This window comes from Melanerpes formicivorus, unplaced genomic scaffold (genome assembly GCF_026170545.1).
Source record: "Melanerpes formicivorus ecotype bairdi unplaced genomic scaffold, bMelFor1.0.p_v2 SCAF_7, whole genome shotgun sequence".
Taxonomy (NCBI): Eukaryota; Metazoa; Chordata; class Aves; order Piciformes; family Picidae; genus Melanerpes; species Melanerpes formicivorus.
In genome coordinates, this window is record NW_027142359.1 from 28,088,307 (window position 1) to 28,108,425 (window position 20,119).

General features: G+C 45.9%; 2 protein-coding genes and 1 long non-coding RNA gene across 4 annotated transcripts; 2 read left to right on the forward strand and 1 right to left on the reverse strand.

Annotated features, from left to right (window-relative positions):
* Positions 1–271: 271 nt before the first annotated feature.
* Positions 272–2,981, forward strand: TMEM69 (transmembrane protein 69). Of its 2 annotated transcripts, none has more exons than XM_068141619.1 (3): positions 272–850; positions 1,249–1,311; positions 1,909–2,981. In XM_068141619.1, the coding sequence occupies exons 2-3, from the start codon at positions 1,267–1,269 to the stop codon at positions 2,635–2,637; spliced, it is 774 nt and encodes a 257-aa protein (XP_067997720.1). In that variant the 5' UTR covers positions 272–850; positions 1,249–1,266; the 3' UTR covers positions 2,638–2,981. The 2 variants fall into 2 exon arrangements, with proteins under 2 accessions (XP_067997720.1, XP_067997721.1); XM_068141620.1 differs by having other exon boundaries at positions 272–821.
* Positions 2,982–6,647: 3,666 nt separating this feature from the next.
* Positions 6,648–14,430, reverse strand: IPP (intracisternal A particle-promoted polypeptide). Its single transcript, XM_068141621.1, has 8 exons — positions 14,103–14,430; positions 13,556–13,987; positions 12,792–12,947; positions 11,869–12,036; positions 10,973–11,110; positions 10,054–10,176; positions 9,201–9,421; positions 6,648–8,318 (listed from the first exon to the last, which is right to left on the reverse strand). The coding sequence occupies exons 1-8, from the start codon at positions 14,389–14,391 to the stop codon at positions 8,094–8,096; spliced, it is 1,752 nt and encodes a 583-aa protein (XP_067997722.1). The 5' UTR covers positions 14,392–14,430; the 3' UTR covers positions 6,648–8,093.
* Positions 14,431–14,578: 148 nt separating this feature from the next.
* LOC137442192 (uncharacterized) lies at positions 14,579–16,101 on the forward strand. Its single transcript, XR_010987610.1, has 3 exons — positions 14,579–14,641; positions 15,053–15,142; positions 15,234–16,101. It is a non-coding gene; the product is annotated as an uncharacterized lncRNA (long non-coding RNA).
* Positions 16,102–20,119: the final 4,018 nt, after the last annotated feature.

The window sequence follows — 20,119 nt, forward strand, 5'->3', positions numbered from 1 at the left end:
GGAGGCGGAAGGGATCCGCCCCCCTGGATCCCCTGGCGGCCACGCGGAGCGATTCTCATCCCCGCCCCGGGAGAGGGGCGCGCGCGCGCGCCCCCCCTCCCCACCAATCAGAGCAGTAGCACGCACCGCCGTTGTCGCCGGCTGAGCACCACCGGAGACTATGCGTCCCAGAAGGCTGTGCGTCCTCCCGCCGCTCCAGGTGCCCAGGCGCCGCGCCGCGGGGTACGCTGGGATTTGTAGTCCAGTGCCAAGCTGTTGCGCCTTTACTCCTGAGGAGGCTTGCCCGCTGTGGAGATCCGGGAACACAGAAATCAGGAGCGGACCCAATTCCTCGTAATCCTGAGGATAGTGGGGGCTGTTGTTACTCTCCTGCCAGCTCAGCAGCAGTCCTCGGACTAGGAACAAGCTAGGCTGCCGTGGCGGCAGGGGAAGGAGCGTGCCTTGTAGGCTTTGCTCTTGGCACGCCAGGGACCGGGACCGCTGGCTCTAGTGGGTGCCACGCAAACCTAGCTGCGTCTCGGGCCCGGCGGAACCACATAGGCCGGACCTATTCTCGCCCGGACTTGCACAGCAGAGTGCCAGGCCCGCCGGAATGCTTCCCGGGGCACCGGAAGCTGCTCAGGGAGGAGGTCGCGGACTGGAGCTGTTGGGTACGGTTGTGATCGGGGCCTAACGGCGAGCCCGGCGCTTCGTGCCACCCCATGGCGATTGCCTCGGCCCTGTGGGACCCGTAATTCTCTGGACACACAGCTCCCTCCGGGTTGGTGCAGCGTAGCCGTCTTCCTTCCTCGGAGCTGCGGAACAGTGAACAGCGGAGCGAAGTCAGCAAACGAGTTGCTTATACTTCCCGGTTGGTTTTGTCCCCCCTGCAGGAGCCTTGTATGCAGCTTGGGGAGTAATGTAGTTTCCAATCCTTTATGGTTCAGTATTCATTGTGATTCGTTGATTGATTATCGGCTTCGTGTAGCCACACATCCCATGAAAAGGGAGATGTCCATGAACAGGAAACCATCACCTCTTTCCTGATACTAGATTCTTTAATTAGAAATTGTTCTTTTAATAGTTACTGGAACTTTAGAGCTTAAGTTCATAGCCCTGAAACAAAATATCCTGACGTGAGTAAATAATGATTGAGTATGCACATTATGTATCTTTAAACATACATCTGTGAGTCTCACATCTGATGTCTAGACTGTGACTTAACTATCCATCAATTTCAAACCTTCTCCTGATTTTTTTCTGTTATAGGGTGTTGATAAAACAAATATGTTAACCCTTATACGACGATGCTGCTTCCACACTCCTTTAAAAGTAAGTTTCTGAAGCCTTTTTTGGGGTCTTACTTTACCTCAAATAACATGACTGGAGCACTGGGGGGAAAAAAAAAAGGCAACTTACAGTTTGGAGTAGATACAAGTTTATAACTTAGCCTTTCTGAGAGAATTCCAAGCTTCTGCAGCAGCCTTTAGCCACAGCAAAGATTTTATTTGATTAATTTATTTTTCTTTAATGAAGTTTTATTGTCCAAAGGTATTTTTTCCCCCTTTCTCTTTTTGGTAGTGAGGTGATAATAGCTAGTTTCTTGGAATGACCTTGTCCTACTTCTGTAAGTTTTATGTTCTACTCTGCAAAGGCCTGGTGTATCTTAATGCCTAAAGAATGCATGTGTGTAGGTGGAAGGATAGGTGGTTTCCTCATTATGAAGCTAATTGCTTTCCATTAGCTTGCTTGTGAAAGCTGTGTCATTTAGCTTAGCTAGTTAAAAACACCTGAAAACTAAGAGCAAGGGCTGCTGTGGTGTGACCTGTCATGGAAAAACACTTGGTGCAGTATTTCACAGGTAGTTGAGTAACTGTAGATCTGTAAGCCTACTTTGTAAGTTGTTCAGAATGAGTTTTATATTTGCAGCTCCAGAAGGTAACTGGTCCCAGACTATTACTGTATGGAAAGCATAAGACATCCTGGTCTTCTCTAGACCTCCAGCTGCAGAGAGGTGTGTGTCCTCTGTCAAAATCTCCAAGCCACAACCCAGCATCTGTATATGCAATCAAGCTCCAGGCATTTCACACTTCTCTGCCCTTCTTCAAGAAGAAAACCCCCAAAGATTCTCAAACCAAAGACTTGGGCATCTTGGAACGAAGTATGACATCGCTAAAGGAGTCTCCCAAGCCAGCCCTTTACTTAAGCCTGGCAGGGCTAATTCCATTTGTTTCTGCGCCACTGGTAATGGCCATCCAAGGGACCTACTACCCAGAGCTGGCATTTGCTCAGGTTATTTATGGTGCTGTAACAGTTTCTTTCCTAGGGGGAATGAGGTGGGGGTTTGCTCTCCCAGAAGACAGCCCAGCCAAGCCAGACTGGATGAACCTGGCTAACAGTACAATTCCTCCTCTATTTGCCTGGCAAGCCATATTTTTTAAAGATATCACTAGTGGTGCAGTAATGGTTGTAATAGCCTTAGGGATAGCACTACATTATGATGTCTCCCTTCTGCCTACTTATCCTAGGTGGTTTAAAGTACTGAGGGTAGTGGGAACAGTGGTGATGGCATTATCGCTATTAGCTACTCTGTTACTGAAGATGATTTTAGGGGAGCAGCTAAACAACAGCAGAAATGAATTGCAGATCACAAAATAATAAATCAATAGGGAAAAAAAAACCAACCCTATTTATCTGCCAGTGAGGTGTTTGTATTGAGCTTCAGGGGAAATAAAAATGTATTTGTGCTTAGAAGTCATAAGATGGCAGTGATCAAGATGATGCTTCTCGAAGCAAGCACTAGCTGGTTTAGGAGGGAGGGATGGTTAGTAGCAGTGACTTCCAAGACAGACATGAGTCTTTGTTTGTAGAACAAAGCATCCCTTTTCAACTAATCAGGAGTTTTGAAAAGAAGATGTGAATTTATTTGTCCTACCAGTTTAAAATGGTGATTCCAATGGTGTGAATTGCTCTATACAGAATAAAGTATCTGGTTTAACCAACCTGTGTGATAATGTTCTGCAGTGGGAAAAACAACTGCGTAGTCACGGACAGGAACAAGGTGAGAGCAGTCCTTCTAGTTCAGTGTTTAAAGAAGCAGCAGAGAATTATGCAAAAGTACATGGATGTGCAATTCCTGTGCTGCGGGACACACCTCTGTCCCTTCTCAGCTGAGAAGGTGGTGAAGATGCTATATGATTAAGTGTTAGGTACAAAAGGATAGGCAAGGTTTATTTGCAGTGGCAAGTCAAGGTCAGCACTCGGGTGAAGTATGTCATCCAGCTGCTCTGATGGAGGGGATAGCTGGAAGAGCAAGCTTTGCATCTTTGACAAGGCACCACAAGAGACAGAAGTTTAGCTTCCTACCCAGGCTTAAATCAAAAAGGAGGTGTTCAGGAGGAGACTTGATGGGGTACTTGGTGCCATGGGTTAGCTGTTTGGGTGGGTTGGATTGGTTGATGGGTTGGATGTGATGATCTTGAAGGTCTCTTCCAACCTGGTTTGGTTTATTCTAAATAAAGGTTTATTCTAAATAAAGGATATATGGGCCATGTGTTCCCAGGTTTTGGTTGGACTTGAGGCTATCTACATGCAGCACAGCCATAAAGATCTGTCATACTCCTGAAGCACTACCAACTGATGATATGGGTATGGACAAATATATGATATTAGATACGGTCTCAATCTCAGATAGTGGAATTGAAAGTAATTTGTGTTGTCTTCCTCCACAAATTCTTTTTATTTGAGCACCTGGGGCAGATACAAATGGACATGTAGCCTGCAAGCCCTCTGTGATGGGCCACTTAGTGAAAACATGGCAGAAGCATCTGCTTTTTATACTTAAGTCTTCCTAGCATATTATTTAGGGGAAGAAAATACAACCTGAGTCAGGTGGATTTTCTTCTCTAACCTCACCTCAAGAAACCTATGAAATTGTGTGTGGGCATATTTACTGCAGGCTTTTTGTCTTGTGTTAAGTACAGTATAAGAGGCAAGAAGAAATCTGAGAAGGGACATCTGAATAAATTCAGATAATCCTCTTAGCTCTCTTAGAAGTACTGTTCTTCACTGTTGTTCTATAGAGAATAAAGCACATGCTGTCACATTTATCTTTTCCTTCTGCAAAGAACAGACATTTAAGAAAACTGTCTACCTTGAAGACAGAGCCCTCTTTTGATACAGTATTGCTGAAACAGCAACTACATATGTGAGCCCCTGCCTTCTGTAACCCATCAACCTTTACATGGTAGCAGCATTATATCTGTGAATCTGTGATGTATTTCAGTGCTTTATGAATATAGAGGAAGTAAAAATGAGTTTGTGAATAAAACCAGCTCCTTTATTCTTTCTTCCTTAGACAAGATGGTTTTTAGCATGATACCTGTGAATCAGCGACCTATTGCAGTGCTTTCTGAGTATAAAAGGAAGTAAAATTGAATCTGTGAGTGAAAGAGGTCCTTTATTCTTTCTTAGACAAGGTGTTTCTCAAGATGTGCTCAGAGAAGAGTAGTCTGTAGTAGTAGTAGTAGACAGTAGTCTGTGGCTTGATTCATGGAAAGAGATGGTGAATACCAAAGATAATCAACTTGCTCCAAGCTTTCATTCAAATATGATAGTCAGCTACAAAAACTGAAGAAGGTAATTTCATCCAACAACAGACTTCCTCAAGCTCTACTAAACCAGCAAGTTTATGGGCAAGGATCAGAAGTGAATCCATAGTTCCCAAACAACTAAAACGGAACTGGTCCTTGGGGGGGAATTTCAACCACCCTGACATTTGCTGGAGGGACAGCACAGCTAGGTACCAGCATTCTAGGATGTTCCTGGAATGCATACATGGTACCTCCAAATGGTAGAGGAACCAAACAGACAAAAGGTGCTATGCTGGACTTTGTTCTCACCAATAGGGAAGGGCTGGTAGCCAGTTTGAGGCTCGGGGATAACCTTGGCTTCAGTGAGCATGAAGCAACAGAATTTAAGATCCTCAGGGCAACTTGGAGGATGTATCCCAAGTTTACAACCCTGGATTTTAGGCATGCACATTGATTGCTTCAGGGATCTGCTGGCCAAAGTATGGGACAAAGCTCTAAAGGGAAGAGGTGCCTAGGACAGCTGGTCAGTGTTCAAGGATCACCTTCTCTGTGCCCAGGAGCAAAGTATACCCACAAAGAGGAAAGCAGGAAAGAATGTTAGGAGACCTGCTTGGATGAGCAAGGAGCTCCTGGACATGCTTTCACACAAAAAGAAACTCTACAAGGAGTGGAAGAAAAGACAGCTGGAGTGGGGGGCATATAAGGAAGCTGCCCGAGCAGCAAGAGGCCTGGTTAGGAAACCTAAAGTAAACCTCAGTTAGAATGAAATCTAGCCAGGGCTAATGGAACAAAAAAAAAGAAATGGGTAGATTCAGATTGGATGTTAGGAAGAAGTTCTTCACCGTTAGAGTGGTGAGATGCTGGAACAGATTGCACAGGGAGGTGGTGGAAGCCAGGCTGGATGTGGCTCTGAGCAAGCTGATCTAGTGTGAGGGGTCCCTGCCCATATCAAGGGGGTTGGAACTTGCTGCTCCTTGAGGTCCCTTCCAACCCTAATAATTCTGTAACTCTACTGTAATGTTTCTCAAATGGTTCATGAAGGATTCTGAAATGTAAAGAAAACAAAGAAATATTACTGATCATTTGATCCCAAGAGGGAGTTGTGACCCAGCCTCAGAGGAAGGGTTCATGGAAGGGTCTTTCAGGGATACCCAAGGAATGAAGTGAGGCAAGCTGACACCAAAAGGGCTGGAATGATTGTAGATTTGTTACATGTTCCCACACATTGCTTTGATTATAGAATTGCTCTTAAGGCAGGGGAGGTGACTACCTATTGTGTTCCAGAGAAGAAAAAAAAAGAGAAAAGTGGAAAAAGAAGTAAGACAAGAGGAGGGAAGTATCACCACTCCAAATTCCAGTGGTATCCCACATGGTTGATCTCTTCTTGCTGGTGGCTGCACCCCTGACTGTTCATGGTGCTGCCTTTTATCTGCAAGTTTCACTTTGTTCCCCACCTAGGAGGTTGGTGGGTGGAAGTGTTCCCACAGGGGAGTGGATCATGCACTGCTGTTCTGATGCCACAGGCACGTTAGGGCCTCTGTTTAGGAGAGTCATTCTTGGTGTGCCTGGAGGGGGTGTTGCCAGGGTCACAAGACAGTAAGCACCCTCAATATTCTGGGCAACTGCAGATTCCTTTGTTTTCACAGGCTCAGTTGCAAGGTGGCAGTGACCAACTTGAGCCTGCACAGGTGCAGGCACCCAGTGTCTGAACCACAATGTCCTGTTCCAGAAGCAAACCACAGGACCCTAGTTGCTTGAATACAAAGAAGAGCGAGCAGAGAAGCAGTCCAAGATAAACATCTATGACAGTGCCTCTTCCACAGAGAGATGCAGAGAGCTGGCAAGGGAAGCTTTCAAGAAGTCTGAGTGATTTTACACTTGGAGTGTGTGAGAAGAGAAATACATTTTACTACACAATTGTGTTACTTGCACCTTCCAGAGAGTCAATACTTATAGCCAAACTTTTCTTAGTAGGATTGCCAGTAAAAGACACCAACCAAGTACTCTCCCCCAAAACTATTGTATGAAAGTGATTATGAGAAGAGGGCACCCTGCTGAAGAGCATTCCAGAGTCAGTTCTGAAAACTTATTTTATTATGAAAGACTGCTTAAAACAAGCTAAAACTTGGGGGAAAAAGACAATGAACATTAGTTCACACATAAATACTTTTAAGTAAAAGCACACACAAGATTACAGAATGATCAGAGAAACAAATGCTCCATTGTCTAGCACGTTTTATCCTGGCACTCTCCCAATCCTGTTAGAACATAAGACCTAGATTCTTAAGGTACCTGCAACACTTGCCTCGGACCCAGACAGCATAAATGCTGCTTTGTCTACACAAGGCAGATTTTGTGACATTCCAGTTGTGGCTCTGTGTTCTAGACTACCATTCCAGTGGTGGCTTTGTGTTCTAGAGTAACACTGTCTACCAAAGTTCAAGCAGCCTAGTTTCAGCCTCCATCTGAGTCCTCCAGAAACTGCTGCTGCACTGTGCAAAAGGCAACATCAATTATGTTCATTAAATGACTCTAGAAAGAACTCCTAACTCCTGGTAGTATTGTTCTCCTAAGTGTATCCAAGCTAAATACAAACTTCTTAAGAGAGAACACACTAATAGCATCACTTAATGCCAAATTCAGCTTATTCTATCACACATTATTCCACCTGCTCAAATTTGGAGGAGGCAGGATACAAGACGCAGCAAGGATGAATGTCCGTACCTCGTAGAATACCGTGCTCCAGTGCCAAGTCTCAGCATTTGTCACACGTGGTAAAACATTAAAGGAAGGAAAAAAAGGCTTAAAAAGGGCAAAATGCTTTCCCTGTATTTTTATACTAAGAGCAGACTTAAAAGCAGCAGCTAATCTAATGAAGAGCATTTCACTTTAAAATTCATCAGAACTTACACAAAAGGGAGCTCTGCTGTCATCACTGATACCACTGAGAAGAGCAGCCTGTGCTGAAGTGGAATGACCTTATTAGAACTGAGAATAACCTTCCAGAACAGGAAATTCTCAGCCACTCACCATCCAAGTTAGTGGAGTGATCAGAAAGGTCTTAAGTCGAGGTACCAAGTCTTCCCTGTTATCTTCTCTTCCTTGTTTTCCTCCAGAAAAGGGCATATAATGCTAACCAAGTAGCCCATCCACTCTTACCTGCAGGTAACTCCTAGCTCTCTGTAGTAACCTCCTTCCAAACTAAGGCCAGCTAGCTTTGGTGCACCTCAGACAGCTGGAATGATTTCTTCAGGTTTTTACAGGGCAGGTTTGCCATTAATCTCACGAGCTCAATCCAGTCATAAGAAGCATTCCTACTCACAACAGAATACTTCTGAGCAGACATTGGATAAGCCACTTTGAAGGGCAGGAGTTTTACTACTTCCTTTTGCTCATGAAAAGCCCTCTAATTCTCCACTGTCTCTACTGAAGCTCCTGTGTTAGCAGAGGTTTCCAGCCAATGAAACCTGAAGTCTGAGGAGATGGATTTGCTCATTCCTTCACTGAGTTTTCTTCTGTGTTTTACAGCACAGCTACACCTCCTTCGCAGCGGCTGGTGATCATGTTGGCAATTTCAGTCCAACTGTCCATGTGAGGATTATAAACTTCAACAGAGTCAGAGGTTACTGGAGCAGCAAAATCCTGACTGGGAGCTCGTCCTCCCAAGGCATAAAGAAATCCATTCACAGCCACCACACAGACACCAGCTCTTGGTATCTTCATTGATGCCACTTCAGCCCACTTTTCCTAATGAGAAGGCGAAAGAATCAACAGTTTTAGTAAGCCCCGACTCCAATAAAACTAACTTTTAAAGCTTGAAAACTATAACATAAACAACACTAAGCATACAGACTTAAAATATTGGATGTGTATGTACAGTGTGAGGAGGATTATCAAGACTTTAATGACAAAACTGCCTGTACACAACAGCCCTCCCTTTCTTCAGTCACTGCAAGATGCTGTCCATCTCTAAAGCAGCAAATGGTACAGTTTAAGGTGGGAAGTAAGGAAAACTAGATTCAATTCAAAAAGCAAACTAGAATTGCACACTGGATTCTGCTTTGCTTTTTATGCTAGCTACTGTTCCAAAGATCATCTTAGAAACATGATCAATAATAGCCAGGAATAATTTCTTCTCTTATTCAGAGGCTTAAGTGTTCAAAGTGATTTTTCTAGTCATGCTGAACCACCACTACATTTTGATGAAGAAAGATCCTCAACTTCTGAAACAAATAGCAACTCTTACTTTTCTCAGGGATGTTTTCCTCTCATCATATTATTTACCATTCCATTGCAGATGGGGAAATCTATCCCACTCCCCCCATTTTAACCCTAGCAAGTACTTACCAAACTACAGTCTATCTATACATTATTAGCACTGGTGACATTTCAGTTGCCCGAAAGCATGCATGCAATCTTTGTAACGTTACACTCAAGTCAGACAGCAAGATGCTAGATCCTAGTTAGGATAGACAGACCCTGAGGGCACTGAAGCTTTGTTTCATTCAGATTACTGGCCAGTACTGAGAATGGAATGAAATTTCCAGCTTGTTTTCGAAGAAAGGAAGCAGGCTACCTCTACAGCTGATGCAACCTACACATTTATGAAAGCATGGGACTCCACCGTACCTCTTCGAAGGAGTATCTTTCTACAGTAGCAAGTGCATCCTGAGATTCATTCCAGCCTCCCACAGCATAGATACAATCATTGAGAGCAGCTACACCAAGATATGCTCTTTGGGTGCCCATTGGAGCGAGCTCAGACCAACGTTTAGATATCGGGTCATAGACTTCAACAGAACGCAGCTCTACACCTTCACTGCTGATACCTCCCACAACATAAATCAAACCTGTAGAAACAAGAGGTTTTTCCTCTATTAGGTTTCAAAACAGAAAGGTTTGAAAGAGAGAAAATGTTTGGCTCAAAACAAGTTTCAGCCTGACATTAAGATGGCTTAAGAATGCCAAATAGAAGTCCTCCATTGCCCAGTAGTTGCATACATAAAGCTTTCAAATGAGTAACTTGAGGCTCAGGCACTAGAAGCTCTGATGAAAGCACTAATTAATCAAGTGTAGGGGAGAGAATTCAGAAGGCTGCAGTTGCTGATTGGGCAGGGACCAGTTAATACATATCTGTCCTTAAATAACCCATAGCAACTTGTCACAAAGACACGCACACAAACCCAAATACAGGAGGTAAATAAAAACAGTTATCAGGAAGGAGATCAGTTGTTAAAGACTAATTGGATAACCAGTAGCCAAGTAAAAACTTCATGAGATAAAGGGCAGAAAACAGAACTTGATAGTGTTTGAGTTCTGTAGAATTAAAAACATGGTACTAGAAAGACGAATAAGTGAGGCACAAAGTTGTGCAACTGACAGCACAGCACAAGACAAAGGTAAAAATTCATGCTTGAAACAGAAAGCTTCAAAATCCAATGGCTCTGGAACTGTTCATGGATACACACTGAACAATATTCACCTTGCATTTCACAACACCCAAAGCAGTAACGGGGCACAGCCATGTTTCCCACCACATCCCAACTATTTTCTTCAGGATCAAATCTTTCAATTGTGTTGCCAATCTCTGCTCCAACCCAACCTCCTGCAAATAACAGCAAAGACAGGGAAGAATTATTGCCATGGAGATACAGCTTTTGGAGGTACAGTGCACTGTGCAAGGACAAACTAATTCTGAAACCAGAATGCAATCTATGATGGAAATAAGTAATGGCTGAGCAGTAACTAATCCACAAAGATTTGGTACAGTAATGCTCAGGTAAAGAGCTGTTTTTGAAAACTTAAGTTTGCAAATTTGCAACACCTAGTAAGATTAAATCAATTTAGAACAGAATAGAATAGACCAGACCAGGTTGGAAGAGACATTCAAGATCATCGCGTCCAACCTATCATCCAACACCACCCAATCAACTAAACCATGCAACCAAGCACCCTGTCAAGTCTCCTCCTGAACACCTCCAGTGATGGTGACTCCACCACCTCCCCAGGCAGCCCATTCTAATGGGCAATCACTCTCTCTATGAAGAATTTCTTCCTAACATCCAGCCTAAACCTCCCCTGGTGCAGCCTGAGACTGTGTCCTCTTGTTCTGGTGCTGGTTGCCTGGGAGAAGAGACCAACCTCTGCCTGTCTACAACCTCCCTTCAGGTAGTTGTAGAGAGTGATAAGGTCACCCCTGAGTCTCCTCCTCTCCAGGCTAAGCAACCCCAGCTCCCTCAGCCTCTCCTCATAGGGCTTGTGTTCCAAGCCCCTCACCAACTTTGTTGCTCTTCTCTGGACACGCTCCAGTGAGTCAACATCCTTCCTAAACTGAAGGGCCCAGAAGTTCCATGAATTAATACCTTAAAAATTAACTTCACCTAGAAAACCCCAAGACTTACCCAAAGCATAAATAGCACCATAGCATGTGCACACTCCCAGTCCACATCGGGGATGGTTCATGTAAGCCACAGTGCTCCACTGTTTAGTTACAGGATCGTAACGTTCAGTACAGTCAAAAATCATTGCGCTGTCCTCACCTAGGTAATAAAGAGCAAGAAACACAATGTTTCACACTGCAGACACAGAAGCATTCTTCAACTTCTTCCCAAACTGAGAACTTTTGAATGGAAGAGCTTTCTTTCAGCTAGCCAGATGGCCAAAGTAGCAAAAGCTTTGTTTACACCTAGAACTGAATCATCACTAGCAACAGCTTTCATCAACAGTTCCCTGACACATTACTGAAAACATGAGAGGGGTGAACCACAGTGCTACACATTATTTACTCTGCAGCACAGGTTTTAAAGACCAAAGAATGTGCTCTGTGGTGACAAAACCAGTATGTACATGCATTCTTGAATGATGGACTAGCAGAGCTATTCATCCCATCTTTGTGCATACATAAGCCTTTCCAGGTGGGTAGACCGTAAGTGGTCTGTGCTATGCTACTGCTTTTTATATCATGGGCTTCTGCTAGACTAAAGACAAATGCTGTTAGTGGTGGTACACAAAGTCTGCAGATTACCCATCTCTTCATATATCTGCACCTGTCCAAATGCTGACTTCTTGGCCACGAGGAGTGAGAGGACTTGTAAAAACTGGCCCCCACAGAAGCTTAAACAGGCATTTGCAGAGCAGTGATGGTAGAGAAACAAGTAACCCTAATTTGATTGTTATTTTATCTAGAAGTCATCTTACCTACTGCTGGGTTCCTCAGAACCACTTATAGAAATGAAAAATTACGAAATATCCACCTGTGAGTACCCATTTAACAACAAATGCACGTTTCAGCTGTTACCTCCAATAGCATAGATCATTCCCCCCACCACAGCCACACCCAGTCCACTCCGGGCCTGGTGGAGAGAGGAGACTGTGGTCCAGTAGTGGCTGAAAGTGTCAAATCGTTCCACACAGCTGAGGGCTCTACTGTCACTCCAGCGCCCTCCTTGCAGTCGAGTGTAGCCACCTAGAAAGGAAGTGGAAAGATCATGGCTGAGCAAAAGCTCCCTGTTTGTCCCCATGCTTCTGCATCTAAACTATGGAAAAAATTACAGTAACATCCACTAGCCACTTTTAGTAGGAATTGGACTTTTCCAGGTATCGCTGTTTCTCCAGCACCTAAGGAAGACGGGTCGCCTTCAGGGTCACACGACTTGTGCCTGAGCTGACCACTTCATCCCAGCACTACAAATACTACCATTCATGTTCTTAGTAAAACACAGAGACCAGCCAACAGCCTTTGCTATCTTAAGTCAGTGTTACTTCCCACAGGGTGCAACAAGAGCATTCCTTTCCAACACAAAGGTGCTGCTTTGCTGGAAGCTCGCAGTTTCAAGCATCCCAGCATATGAACTAGGATATTCTGGAGAGAGAAAACTTCAGCCTTCAGAAGAACAAGGAGTGCAGTGAATTTGCATGTACCATTGCAGCAGTGAACCACAGGCAAATCCTCTGCTGATCTGCAGATTTCCACCCAAGGCAGATAATTTCATAAAGGCAACTCCAGGCTTTGAAGGCCACATCACGATGGCATGAAATGTGGATGCTGCCTCTCTCTGCAATGCTAAGCAGAAAGCAGCTAACATGGCAACTCAGCCAGGTGAAACCTTCTGCTATTTTTATACCTTTTGATCAAAAACCAGTATCTCCTTCAGAACTGTAGTATATATGAGATACTATTTCATAATTTCTTTTACAAGGTTCAAACAGCCACATTCTAACCTACTGCATAAAGGTATTTCCTGGCTTTCCTCCGGGGACGACCTTTAGAAGCTTGCAGAAAACTGCTGACCTTGTTCTCTTTGGGAGATTTACAAACTTCACAATATTCTTTCAAGAGAGTTTGCAGGGCCACTCGAAGGCTGAAATCTGGAATACCTTGAGGAAAAAGCAGATGAATAAAGGCACAGTTAAAATTTACAGATAAGAAGTAACTCAGTTACAGAAAAGTTATAAACTTCTCCAAAAACAGCAGACAAGTTTTAAGCTCTTTTATAACTTGTTTGCTATAAAGTATTTTCAAAACACACTATTAATCTCAAAACCCCATCACAGAAAACATCTGGTTGGAAGAGACCTCAAAGATCATCCAGTCCAAGTCCTGACCCAGCACTGAGAGGTCAACACTAAAGCATGTCCCTAAGTGCCAGGTCCACATGCTGCTTAAACACTTCCGGGACAGTGACTCTGCCACTGCCAAGGGCAGGCCATTCCCATGTCTTATAATACTTTCTGTGAAGAACCATTTCCTACTATCCAGCCTAAACCTCCCCACGTGCAACTTGAAACCATTTGCTCTGGTCCTGTCACTTGCCACCAAGGAGAAGAGGCTGGCCCCCTCCTCGCTCCAACCTCCCTTCAGGTAGCTGTAGAGAATGATGAGGTCTTCCCTCAAGCCTCCTCTTCTCCAGCTCCCTCAGCAACCCCGAACAACACGTGGTTTGTTCACATACAAGCATGTGACAGCCTTTCTTTCTTTCACTTACTTTCTATGTATTTTAATAGCTTTTGTGCTGGTAGCAGAGGGAACCGGACAGGCTCCAGTACTTCTACGACATATTTCTTCCTTTTCCCCACGTCCTTCAAAATCCACTGCATTGCTGCTATGAAAACCTGGTACTCGTCCTCGATGCTTAGGTCCTCGCTTCGTAAGATCTTCACCAGCTGCTCTTTGGTCAGCGCCAGGAACTCCTCCCCACTCTGCACCTCCAAGAAGTGTGCATGGATGTAGCTCTCGCTGAACTCCATCAAGTCATGACAGGCGATCTGCTCGGAGAACTGGAAGAGGCCGATGCAGTTCAGCGGATCGATCTGCCCCTTCAGGAACTCGCAGCAGAGCTCCACCACCTCGGTGAGCTGCAGCATGTCGGCGGCGACGATCAGCTCCTGAACGTTGTGCTCCGCGATGCTCACCACCCCTGCGGGCACGCACACCAAAGCGGGGCTCCGCTCGAGGCTGCGGCCACCCTGGGCAGCCGACGCCCTGACCCGGCCGTCGGGCAACGGCCCCCGCCATCCCCCGCCAGCCATTACCTGTGTAGATAAAGTCGAGGAGCGTCTGGAAGGTGTCCGCCTCAACGCCTGCGATCCGCACCACGTCCCGGCCGGACTCCTTCATGCCGCTCGCGAAGAGCGCCGCGAAGTAGGGGCTACTGGCCGCCAGCACCAGCCGGTGCACGGCGAACGCCTCCGGGCCCACCTCCAGCCGCACGTCGCAGAAGCTCTCCCCGGCCCGCAACCGGTTAATCTGAGCTAGGAGAAGGCGGGCATGCCGATCAGAGAAGGAGCTTCCACCGTTCTTGGCCACCGCGGCGCACGCCATAACTTCTCCAAGACGGCGACAGCTTCACGTCTCTCCCGCCTCCCTGAGGGGCTGCGCTGGCGCATGCGCAGCAGCTCCCGCAGCGCGCAGCTCGGCCCGCCCGCGGCGCATGCGCGCTGTGCGTGTGGCGCGGGCAAGCAGGGGGCGCTGCGGCGCCTGAGTCTGTCAGCCGCGGGCCGCCGTGCCTCATGAGGTGTGCTGAGCGCTCTGCTCCTCAGCGGGCCTGGGAGGCGGATCTGTCCTCATTGTGGTACGTCTGGCTGATCCTTTGTTTCTCTCCTTGCCTGGTCATTGTGGGCCCTGCTCACCCCTGCAGGCACCTCTGGGCACCGCACCACGAGCTTTCTTGTCTATGGTTAAAGCTGCTCCTGTCATAGGTTTGCTCCCTGTGCCAGGTGCCGAGGTAACCGGTGAGTGGCAGATGTTCTGTCACCTTATTGAGTGTCTTCACAGTCTCTGTCCCTCAGTCGTTTTCCTCTCAGGCATGCTTTTGAGAACTGGATTCCTGGCCACCTTAATCTGTGCCTGTGGGAGAGAAACAGAATCACTTTGTTTGGAAAAGGCCTCTGAGTTTGTTGTGCCCAACCACCACCTCAACACAACCACGGTCTTTAACCTGTGTCCCACAGATCCATGTTTACACATTTTTGAACATTTCCAGGGACGGTGACTCCAGCCTGTTCCAGTGTTTGGAAATACAGCAGTGCTGGGGAGAAACCACAGCTACCACCCTGCTGGGGGAACCCCTGAGGTGAGATGTGGGGGGAGCTGCTTGTCATGAGCTCAGCAGTGTGGCATCAGAGGCAGCACTGACGAAAGCCATGCGCCCCCTTTCTCTACAGAGCCATGCCCTGTTTGAGCTTTCCTCTTCATTCCAGCGCAGATGTTTCATCACAGCATCCTGTAGCAGTGCCATGTGGGCCACTGGGGTCAACACTGGTCCTGGGGCAGGCTGCATTTCCGTCTTAAGCCTGTAATTAACTCACTAAGTCACTGTGTGCCTGAGCACTGGCTGAGGGATGAGCATCACACAGTGAGTTATGTGCACACCGCCGCTGAGTGCGGCAGAGCTGGCGCTGATGCTGAGAGAAAAGCACTGCTCCTGAGTTTTCCACAGCTGTTCCAGCAACATGACATGCAGCTAAAGCAAAAAAGCAACCAGAGAGCCTCTTGGAACGCTTCCATGTCTATTTACTGTGAGACTGGGAAAGAAAAACATGTCTGCTTACATTTACAATGATCGTGGTCCCTCAGGCTCTTTTCATGATTCTGTGTTTCATTGTAATAACTTTTAAATGTGCTTCTGGAAGGCATCTGAGTCGTGATACTCTCTGGGGACTGTTGGTTTCTCTGTTCATCAACATTACATTCCTGACAGTAGAGTGGTAAAATTACCTTTCAAGCTGCTCTTAAAAAAAAACACACCCAAACCCCATAGAAAATATAGATCTAGATAGAAAAATAAGTCCTCTGCAAGCACACACAGTTGGATGCATGCTGATACGACTCAGTATACATTTTAAGCTGGGCTAATAAATGCATTGAGACTGTTCTTTGATTGATGAATCAGTAAAAGAAACCAGACCCCTCTGGTGCTGACATTTTATTCATCGGAAGCGGCCTGTGAGTAAAAGGCTTACAATTCTCCTAAATGCCAGTGGCTCAGTCGCTGGCTGATGTCAGCTGTTAGACACTTGGCCGGTACTAGGATTTCACACCACAGCGCCAAATTTACAGACACAAAACAGCCTTGCTGAGACTGCTAATTTTGCCCTGAAGGCCTGTCCCGTGTTAACGCGGTTGAATGGTTCTGCCTCCAGAAGAGGGCACTGCTTCGGCGTGTCGCTTTTGTGACCGCAGAGGATCTTTATTAGAATAAACCTTTATTAGAATAAACCAAACCAGGTTGGAAGAGACCTTCAAGATCATCACGTCCAACCCATCAACCAATCCAACCCACCCAAACAGCTAACCCATGGCAAACCATGGCACCAAGTACCCCATCAAGTCTCCTCCTGAACACCTCAATGACGGCGACTCCACCACCTCCCTGGGCAGCCCATTCCAATGGGCAATCACTCTTTCTGTATAGAACTTCTTCCTAACATCCAACCTGAAGCTCCCCTGGTGCAGCCTGAGACTATGTCCTCTTGTTCTGGTGCTGGGTGCCTGGGAGAAGAGACCATCACTCACCTGCCTACAACCTCCCTTCAGGTAGTTGTAGAGAGTAATAAGGTCACCTCTGAGTCTCCTCTTCTCCAGGCTGAGCAACCCCAGCTCCCTCAGTCTTTCCTCATAGGGCTTGTGTTCCAAGCCCCTCACCAACTTTGTTGCTCTTCTCTGGACTCGTTCCAGCAAGTCAACATCCTTCCTAAACTGAGGGGCCCAGAACTGGACACAGTACTCAAGGTGTGGCCTAACCAGTGCAGAGTACAGGGGCAGAATGACCTCCTTGCTCCTGCTGGCCACACTGTTCCTGATGCAGGCCAGGATGCCATTGGCCTTCTTGGCTGCCTGGGCACACTGCAGGCTCATGTTCAGCCTACCATCAACCAGTACCCCCAGGTCTCTACTAGACAGATCTCTACCAGACGGAGCTGAGGCTCCTATGTACTGTCGTGCATCTCCCTAAACAAACTGCAGATTTTCAGGAATAAGTCAGAAAGTATCTCCATAGAATCACCCGGGTTGGAAAGGACCTCTAACAGCCATCTAGCCCAACCCCCCTGCAGTGAGCATGGACATCCTTAACTAGATCAGGTTGCCCAGAGCCCCATCGAGCCTCACCTGGAATATCTCCAGGGATGGGGCCTCAACCACCTCTCTGGGTAACCTGTTCAACCACCCTCATTGTAAAGAACTTTATCCTAACATCCAATCTAAATCTGTTCTTCTCTCTTTTCAAAAGTTTGGCCCTCATCCTATCACTGCAGGCTTTTGTAAACAGTCCCTCTCTAGCCTTCTTGCAGGCCCCCTTCAGGTACTGGAAAGTCGTTATTAGTTCTCCCTGGAACCTTCTCCAGGCTGAACAACCCCAACTTCCTCAGCCTGTCTTCATAGGAGAGGTGCTCGAGCTCCCTGATCATTTTGGTGGCCCTCTTCTGGACTCTCTCCATCAGGCCCATGTCCATCCTGTATTGAGGGCTCCAGAGCTGGATGCAGTACTCCAGGTGCAGTGTTATCAGAGCAGAGTAGAGTGGCACAGGTACATTTGACAGTGTGAAGTTGCACTGTGCAATGAGGAGCCTTTTGGTTAATTAACACCAAGAATGACAGTCATGACAAAGAGTTTGAAATCGCTTAAATTGTAATTTAATAGGCTCCTGACATGATATTTGCCAATAAACCAATAAGTGCTGAGTGATTAAATAGAACAGGTGATTTAAAAAGGCATGTCCTGTGTTCCACTTGCTAATGCCTGCACAGAAGTGCTGTCACAGTACCAAAACCCCTCAGTGAGAAGAATCTCACAGACTATTCAGGCTTTGCCATGAAAAACTCCTGTGCTGTGCCAGAACACCATGAAGCACTGCAGTCCTCCCTGTGTTACTCCACAGAGGCCCATGACTGCTCAGATTTCCTTGTCTGAAGGCTTCTCAGGAAAACCTTCCCAGATGTATGGAAGATGTTCTGCTGAGGAGTAAGGTGTCTCTGCTCCCTCCCTAAAATCCTGCAGATGGTGCTGTTACTACAGAGTGATAGGTTCAAACATACGACCAAAATAGGAGGCTAAAAGGTATTGCCTCTGTGAGTGTTGTAGTTCTCTCTGTTACAGGAAGACTTTAGTTAGATCTATCTTCCCCCTCAAGCTCTATAAAGGTGAAGGCCTTTTAATCTCAAGAAACCAACCAACCCACCCAAAACAAAACAAAAACCCAAACCACCCCCACCCAAACAACAAACCCCACAAACCAACCAACCAAAAAGAAAAGAAAAAGAATGTAATTGAAAGTGCACTGTTGCCTGTCTGGCTTTAGTCAGAATTCTGTCCATTATACCTATATATTGGGGGATCATTTTGACTTAATATTTCAGCAGTATCCTTGCAGTACTTGGCTGCTAAGTTCTGTCTTGTGGAGGAGACATGGAACTCAAGCCCTGACTGTTTCTATGACAGACCCCATGGGATGCTTTGTGATAGGAAGCCACTTTCCATGAATGTCAAAACAGAATGTGCCAGGTCAAATTCCTTCCCCAGTTTCAAGGGGTGTGAAATCTTCACTTCCCATTCCAAACTGCAGTGCATCTTGGAACTTTGTCCTCTGTGCTGAAGGCCTGCAGTGATGGGACAAGGGGCAATGGCTTCAAACTAGAGAAGAGCAGGTTTAGATTGGATATTAGGAACAGGTTCTTTACCATGAGGGTAGTGCAACACTGGAACAGGTTGCCCAGGGAGGTGGTTGGATCCCTATCCCTGGAGATATTCTACATCTTCTATAATCTTTCAGTGGTACAGTTGATTGCCATTTTAACTGCTAATTACCCACTGTAGTTACTACTTATATTTTACTATTTATATTTTAATTTTTCAGTTAGTGCTTACTGATTTTTGTTTTAGTTACTACTTATATAATGCACTTGACCTACCAGAAGAGAGGTGTTGGACAGCCCTACCAAAATGGAAAGGAGCTTACTTTGTGTCTTGGTGTCCAGGTCACAAAACTCTGTTAGGATACAACCATTTTTGTTCCACTTCCCTGAGCTGCATAAGGATTTGAGCTCAAGCTTCTCCCAGAGAAGCCAAAATTGCAGAAGTAAAGAGCCACCAAGAGTTTCTTAGGCCTAGAATATCTGTAGTGCACTAAGTAACATCTCTTACTTATAACACACCTTCACTCTGTTAAGGTCTATGTTTGCTCAGGTGTTGCAGTTACTCTGGATACCACTGCATGCCCAAGGCAGCGATGCACATCAGCTGTCTCTATTACTTATGGTTTATTGAAGTGATGTTACATTCTGTTGGAATTTGCAGTCCCTAGTAGGGATCAGATGAGAGAGGCTGCTGGAGATCACACTCATGCAACATGAAGGAGAGATGAGGCTCCCTGGGTACTTTCAAGGCATTTCTCAAAGACAACAGTGGTTAATCCATTATCGACCCCAGTGGGACTGGTTATCATATTGTCTGCTACAGGCCCTAGATTCTCATTAGATAGTTACATAAATCTGTTGTCAGCTTACCATTTTATGTGATACATAAGAATTAGTGGATAAAGAAGCTTCCCTTCAGGGTCTGAATGTTTCCCATCTCAGTGGGTAAAGGCATTGTGCTTCACAGTGCAGTAATATTCTTCAGGGTTAAGCTAGGCATGAGAACACATTCTCTTTGCAGGTTTGGGGGAGGCCCAACAGCTCATGCCTTCATTCTTGTGAGGGTTAATGAATCTTGATGACTGTGTGCATCTGTGTGTATAGAATAGAGGTCTGAACTGGAACTGACCCAAAGATGGAGAGCAAGAAGGGTCCCCAAAGATAGTATTTCTGCACAGGCAGTCCCATAATGTAGGATTTGTGTGAAAACTACCAGCAAGGTGATGATGGCTCTGTACATTTTTCAGCTGAGCTGTTAATGGCTAGGGAAACTGTAAAGCTCACTGAAGTGCTATGTTGAATTCTCTTCTCTTCTCTTCTCTTCTCTTCTCTTCTCTTCTCTTCTCTTCTCTTCTCTTCTCTTCTCTTCTCTTCTCTTCTCTTCTCTTCTCTTCTCTTCTCTTCTCTTCTCTTCTCT

Coding starts and splice junctions, on each gene's coding strand:
- TMEM69 (XM_068141619.1), top strand. CDS start 1,267: ATGTTAACCCTTATACGACGATGCTGCTTCCACACTCCTTTAAAA. Junction 1,312..1,908: donor GCTTCCACACTCCTTTAAAA/GTAAGTTTCTGA, acceptor TTATATTTGCAG/CTCCAGAAGGTAACTGGTCC.
- IPP (XM_068141621.1), bottom strand. CDS start 14,391: ATGGCGTGCGCCGCGGTGGCCAAGAACGGTGGAAGCTCCTTCTCTGAT. Junction 13,988..14,102: donor CCTCGACTTTATCTACACAG/GTAATGGCTGGC, acceptor GCGTGCCCGCAG/GGGTGGTGAGCATCGCGGAG. Junction 9,422..10,053: donor TGGGTGTTGTGAAATGCAAG/GTGAATATTGTT, acceptor TTGTTTCTACAG/GTTTGATTTATGTTGTGGGA.